At 29.8% G+C, this 7,506-nt stretch overlaps 1 protein-coding gene across 1 annotated transcript; it reads left to right on the top strand.

Annotated features, from left to right (window-relative positions):
• Positions 1 to 1,444: 1,444 nt before the first annotated feature.
• Positions 1,445 to 7,250, top strand: LOC147072533 (uncharacterized). The gene is made up of 3 exons (XM_085946740.1): positions 1,445 to 1,600; positions 4,264 to 4,768; positions 5,795 to 7,250. Exons 1-3 carry the CDS (start codon positions 1,537 to 1,539, stop codon positions 5,799 to 5,801), a joined length of 576 nt encoding a protein of 191 aa, XP_085802866.1. The 5' UTR covers positions 1,445 to 1,536; the 3' UTR covers positions 5,802 to 7,250.
• The last annotated feature ends 256 nt before the right edge of the window (positions 7,251 to 7,506 follow it).

A 7,506-nucleotide genomic window follows, 5' to 3' on the forward strand; every position in this document is an offset into this window, starting at 1 on the left:
TCCGCATGGTCATATGCATTGTGATATCATACACTTCCATATAACTTTAATTTAGTCGATCCACTTGTGTCTGTATATACCTTTCGGACAGCGCTCGAAATGGAAAAGATGACGAACTGGAGCGCTCAACAATTTTCTGAAGATATTAACATAGTTAACAAATTTTATGTGTATTTTATAAAAATAAGTGTATTAGATATTTTGTTATATATGACCTATCTTGCTCAGATTGTCAAATTATTTATACCACGAGACCGAACGATAATTTTACCAATTTCACGAACCGGAACGACGCTCCGGTGAGCTCCGGTCCATTTCGAGCCCTGTTTTTGGATCGGTTTTTACTAGATTCTATTATATCTCCTACCCTTGTTTTATTCCCTTATCCAATAAGCTCATTTTCGCCCATTACACGTTATACCCAGCGTCCACCTTTCCATACCTAACACGCAATATTACACTAAGTTTCTTTCCCTTTTTTACTTGGGGCTCATGTTTATAGGTTGTGATTTAGAATTTATCAATTTTCAGAAATATCTAAAACTCACATTTTTATCAAAAAATCCATAATGAGATCCGCATGAAATCTAGAATTTCACCAGGAATATATCGTCGGGGTTTTGCAAAAAGGGAGAATCAACCATTTTGGCGAAATTGAGATTTTAATGAAAAAAACAATATGTACCTCACTAGCTTTGTTGTGCAAAAACGGCGAATTTGTATCTCCACAGGATAGTACTTAAAAACGATAATAGAGTTAGAGAATAGAGATAAAAGAGTTACGGATAAAAAGCGAATGTAACATATTCGGCCTTTTAAAATATTATATTATAAAGTCTAATATAAAAACGGTATTCTTTCTAAGCTTTATTATAAACTCGTTAGACATTTATAAATATTTATCTTATTCAGGTAATAAATAAATAAATGTCAAAAGTTAAAAATCCTCCTCCTGTAAAATATAATTTTGGTTAATTCTCCCTTTTTACAAACCACCAACGATATTCAATCCATTAATTTGAATTCTGAAATTGAATTTGGACTCCTGTTACCCCTTTGTAATTTACTTTAATGTGATAGCTAGTCCTTATGATTTATTTACAATCTCTTACATAAGTAGTTTAATTATCTTCCGGTCCTTTAACGTATATTTATAATTAGATAAGTATGTAGATTTATATAATAAGTAATCCATGAGAAGTCAATAACAATGATTATTATCAATGATTATATTATTATCAAAATAATTATTTTTGACGTAATTTTCTGGTTTATCCACATTTTTTTTAAATCAAAGGCCGATTGAATCATGAAAATTTTATTTCAAAAAAGCCTATACAGCATAAGACTAGCCGCGTAATGATACCAAAACAACGTCATGACATCTCACAAGATGGCGAGAGTGGGGGAGCACGCGGCCTATATAAACCTAGAGTCTTGTTCTAGCACAAAATCTACCTAAAACACCACTCAATTGTGATTACACACAAAACTGCAATAACTTTATTAATCTCTCGGCCAATTTAGTGCGTGAAAATGATGAAAGTTCTGTTACTACTCGCTGTTGCTGTGTTAGGTGTCTACAGTGCACCTCTCGCAGGTAAATTGTGATACTGATTTTATAACACAAGACATAACATCTAAGTTCCTCTGTTATCATCAATAGTGATTAATAATATTGTATCAACCATCGTATTTTACAAGCATTAGTCGTAAATCATTTTCTCTTACAATGGGTGATAAATTATAGTGTACGCCATAACAGTGTTATAAATATTATTTTTATTTTACGTAAGATACATCACGTATATTATATAATATAATTACTTTTGTATATACATAATCAGAAACACGTTAGAAACATACTTAAAATATATTGTTTTTATGAGGTATATTTCTGAGATGTTCCAAATTATGTACCAGCTTGTATATTATTATTTTTTTTAAATAACTTTTCAATTTAACTTAAATAAAACATAATTGTTTGTTATTATTTACATACTTTTACGAATTTTCATTTTTTATACTAGTACTATCATTATTATAATGTAGGCACAGTCAGTGGGTATTATATTAGTATATTAAAATGGCTATACATATTTCTTTAAGGTGTATTTAAAATAGTTTATTAAATTAAATTGCGTATATGTAGATAAGTGAAAAACTTTCATATATTTACTTGAACCTTCGTAAAAATACATCCAGTTTTTCTTATACTTAACACAACAATATTTATACGTAATCACTTCAACTGTTATGTATTATTGATGAAAAAAACATTATATTAATGAACTTCAAACACCATATACCGTAACTTTGTCCACATTATTTAGTAAAGATCAGGACCAATTTCATCCACTCACATTGACATCGTCAATGATGTCAATGAGATGACGACAATGTCCATTTTAGTATACGAACCGGTCTTTTTCTATATTAAATTATATGGATATGAACTACACTCTCTCTCTTATTTAATTTTATAAAATGTTAATTTTTGGTGGAAATACATTTTATACTTCATTTGAGGAATTAGTGGAATTAGCACATACTACATATTGTGTTTAATTTAAAGTAATATTATGTATACTTATTTTTAAGACATGCATTAAATAAACCAAGTACGTGCTTAACTAATAACAAAATATATACTGTGGAAAGCTTAGTGAAAACATAAGGATATCTGATTATATTTTATACAAATAGTTATGACCGTGTCTTTTAAATAATGCATAATTTTAACATCCACTGTATGTTTTGTTTCCGAATCATTTTTTTTATAATAAATTTAGAAATCTGTTGGTTAAATTAATAGCATTAGATTATTTAAAATTATATTTAAATATTATATTCCATTTCCTGAAGATTTTATAATATATTAAATTTATATATATACACACATGTACTTTATCGGCTATTTTCATCACTGGTTCGATTATATTATACATAAACATGAATATTTCTCCTCGTGCTTAATTCAGACTGCTTAATGTATCGCATGACATTGAGTCGTGGTTTTAAATTAAAGCAGTTTTTTCTACGAGTATGTTACATAATCAAGCCGCCGAAGAACATGCAGTTACTATTGTATGACCCTAGCAGGTGTGATAGTAATTTATTTTACGGTTAATGCCATGAACCTGACTCTCAACAGAACCACTTACTACTGCGTGACGTAATGGAAATATGGGCGTTACCTTTTGTCTCGCCTTCACAGTACAAAATGATTTCTGAAGATATTTCTAATACACCATAGAATAATAAGTAGAAATAACTGATTTACTTTAATTGGCACAAGGTTTTCATTTGTATTTTCAATGTTATGCCAAATATAAATGTTGGATATAACTTCTCAACTAAATTATAGTCACATATAAATTGATATCTCCTTGTCATGTTATAATAAAGAATATTCTTTTTCCTATCCACACATAATATACTTCCCTAATTTTTTTCACTCGTCAATCTTATCCAGTTTAGGGTTCAGTTCGTGTTTAATTCCCGATAAGGCTTTTTTCCTGTGGAAAAAAGTATTAGCCTAACGCCTAATTGCAATAAATGTGTTTAAGTGGCAACTATTTCACTGCTACTACCATTGATTCATTAATACTTTGGGCCAGATAACCTGTTATAGTGTTAAAAAAAACAAACATAAATAAACCTTTCTAATCCTGCACATAGTCAAGCCATGTTTTTCTTGATATGCATATATATTAATTCTACTGGTCAGGCTTATTAATATCATACCGTATGGCTTTAATTCAGTATAGCTCATCCACGCATGTCTTCGTGACTTTTAACCAAATTCAAATCTACCAATAGTTTGCTGTGCAATTGGGTATAATATTCCTAAAAAAAATACATCTACATATTATACTCGTATTATATTCTTTTTCGACATTACAACATGCCATGAGACTTAATGAAAGTAGTGTAGTAGTATAAGTCAATCGATTACATGGGGTTTAATAAAACCACATAAATATATTGTGTCCCCACCATGGATCGAACCCGAAGCTGCTGCTCCTGGAGACACAAATTGGAAGAAAGTTTTTTTTTATATACGACGTTTATCGTTTGTTTTACATCTAAAATGTTTATTAATCTTGATGTAACTTATTTTAAAATCATTACTTTACCTATTGATTGATTGAACAAAGATATTTCAGGTATTTTTAATTTTCTGATTTCTCTGTCCTAATAGAAGGGTAGTTTTTGAAAATTTGATTTTATTCAAATGTTTGTTACCCTTGATTATTTCAGAAACACAAACTCTGAGGTTGAAGCGCGCCCCACAATTTGGCGGTATACTCGGCGCCCTTACTGGATATGGAGGCTATGGAGGCTATCAAGGTGGTGGATACGGGGGATATGGCGGATACCCAGGCGGCGGATATGGCGGATATGATGGTTACAATAATGGTGGCTACAATAATGGCGGCTACAATAATGGCGGTTACAATAATCATGGAGGAGGTCCAGGAGGATACTACAACCGCCCCGGTGGCTATTATCCAGGAGGTGGCGGTGCTTCCAACAGCCAAGCTCAAGCACAAGCTTCGTCTGGAAATTTTGGAGGATTAGGAGGTGGTGGTAGTGCCGCTCAAGCTGGAGCCTCTGCCGGAAGCTCTGGAGGCGGATACGGTGGACCATCATCGTCAAACAGTGTAGCGAACAGTAACTCAGCGTCTTTCGGTTTTGGACCATTCCAAGCTTCATTCTCCAACAGCAACGCCGCTGCCAACTCTCAATCAGGCGGCGGCGGATTGTAAGTTATATTACCATCAATTTCAATTTATTTATTTCATCTAGCATGTACGTCAAATGACCTACGATAGTAACATGTTTTATCATACACAACAGTAATTATTTTTAAATTATCTTATATCATGGATAAGTGTCTTATTTTAATTCAATCTATATTATTTTCTTCTTATAATAAGTACCTAATAAATATTATTCAACTAACAATTATTCTGGTACCAACTAATCATGAACATTTGATATGATATGGGTAATTGTATTTCGATGTTTGACTGTAATAGTTCATTTATGGCTGCCTGTTTGTACAGGTCAGTCTTAAGAGTTGATTGAATCTCTTGAGAATTCAAATTCATATTCATTTATTTTTACATACCGTGAAAATTACCAATTATAAATTTAAGACGTTCACAACATGACATTTAAAAACAAAGAAACCGTGTAAAGAAGAAATAAATATATGCAGTATCACAAAAACAGTATGAAAAGTAAAGTAATTTGTAGAACAATTATAAGTAGAATTAAATATTATAGTAAGAATGATCTGTGTAATGATCCCAAATGTCAATAAAAGAAGAAGGTAAAATATATGTTGACACTCCTACAAAATATAATAATAAACAACTATAAAAGCAAAGCAATAACTTTGTATTTTTTACAATAAATTTTACAAAAGTACTTACAAATAACAAAATAATATTATTATTTACAGTACATATAATTATAAACGGTAAATTATAAAATGAAATCGCGTTTGCTTGGTATTAGAACCGACATAATAGTATATTTATTTACTCATCAGCAACATCTTCTTGGCTACGTGTTAAAACTGTGAACTAACATGCTCCTCCCATTTTCCCATTATAAACTATCAAGCTCCTCCCATTTAGTCGACAACAGCGCCTAAAAGCGTAGCCAAGAAGATGTTGCAGAAGAGTAATTACGCACAGGAAAAAACATGTGACATTATCCATTATTATTATTATTAATTATTGATGATTCATATTTTAATAAATATTTATTTTTGTTTCAGCTACTAGACGCACCAAATATAAGACTGATCAGCATCACTCTGCTGCAAAATTGCCATTTAAGGATAACGTATAATGTTTCTAACTCAATGAAATGTATTTATTTTTGTACCTTAATTTTATGTTTAAAGTAAATTAAATACAAAATACAAACCTGTCTCGATTTATTTTCCTACGACTCAATTTTTCTTTTTTCGTATATCAAAAAACCATCTATCATACATATAAATCATTTTATTATGAGTTTTATCAATGTTATTTAAATATCACGAGAATTGTCAGATTTAATGGAATCTAAATATGTATAAATCTTCCTTAATTCTAAAATCAGTATTTAAGAACTATTGGTATTAAATAGGTATTAAATTATAATAATAACACACATAATACATCGTAATATTTGCTGCCAAAAGTTGGTAAGCCGATAATTTAGGTATTTAGAGTTAACAACGAATTATGTGTACTTATATGAATATGTATGCTAGAAAAATAAATCAAGGTCATCCGATATATAGAACATTGTACATAAAGCACAATGAAAGTAGCATTATGACTGATTTTAGAGGGCATTTTAAACTTCAAATTGCAATATTTCTCCAGATTTACTAACTTTTGGCAGTAACCCCACGTAAAAAAAAATAATATGCTTATAAGTACCAACATTTTTAATATGATGAAAAATTGTAATGCTCGAGTAAATTTTAACTAAATATGGGTTTACATTAAATACGACCTTGCTTTAAATTAACCATGCAAAATTAGATGACTTATTTATTTTATAAAACAACGTGGTAACTATTTTGATAAATGCCAAATTGTTTAAAATTAATTTAAATGCCATTCCACCACATCGCCGAAAAGTAATGGATCTTAATCGAAATATAAATGTTTTCGGAATAAAAAAAGGTAAACACTAGAACTATTTCAAAAATATGTGTATAAAAAAACGAATCCATTTTTGTTATGTTGACATATCATTTTTGCACATAATCAACTTAATTGCAGCCATGCAAAAAAGTAGAGTTCAATACACTCTTAAATTTGTTGCCTTCTTCAAGGAAACACGTGATATCCGGAAAATATGGACATTTGGAAAATACAAAAACAATCTAATCGCGTGTAATAAAAACCAAAATTTAGCCAACGTGCCGAATTATTTACACATTCGTGATATCTACAAATTACAGCACTGACTATCATTAAATAAATTGCCAATGATGATGTCAACAAATCAGGAATTTATTTTTCAGTTTTCAAATAACTTTTTTGACGTCTTTAGTAATAATATTCTTCCGCCTTTTTTTAAATTCAAGTGTAAAACAAATGTCATATATAAGTGGAACGTGTTTAAGTTATACAATGTGTTGGTGGTATTATTTGAGAGGGGAATTTACATAATTTATAATATAAATCCTGTTTGCATTATAGATAATTAAATGGAAAATTGGTTGTATATCGATTTGTGGTTTTTATTCAATATCTATATACCTATACCATACGGAATTATAATATTTATAGTTCGCATTAATACCTCATTTGCATAATAATTATTGAAAAACCATTATATTTCTCAGGGATTGTATTTTTGATTTATAATCTTTCATATAAAAAACACAATTTTTACGTTTAATATATATATAATATAATATTTTATCAGGTGTGTGGTAGAGGTCAAATAAGTATTACAATATATTAAAATATTTTTTTAAACTAT

This window comes from Rhyacophila brunnea, unplaced genomic scaffold (genome assembly GCF_057557595.1).
Source record: "Rhyacophila brunnea isolate RB1 unplaced genomic scaffold, BYU_Rbru_1.0 scaffold_2, whole genome shotgun sequence".
Taxonomy (NCBI): domain Eukaryota; kingdom Metazoa; phylum Arthropoda; class Insecta; order Trichoptera; family Rhyacophilidae; genus Rhyacophila; species Rhyacophila brunnea.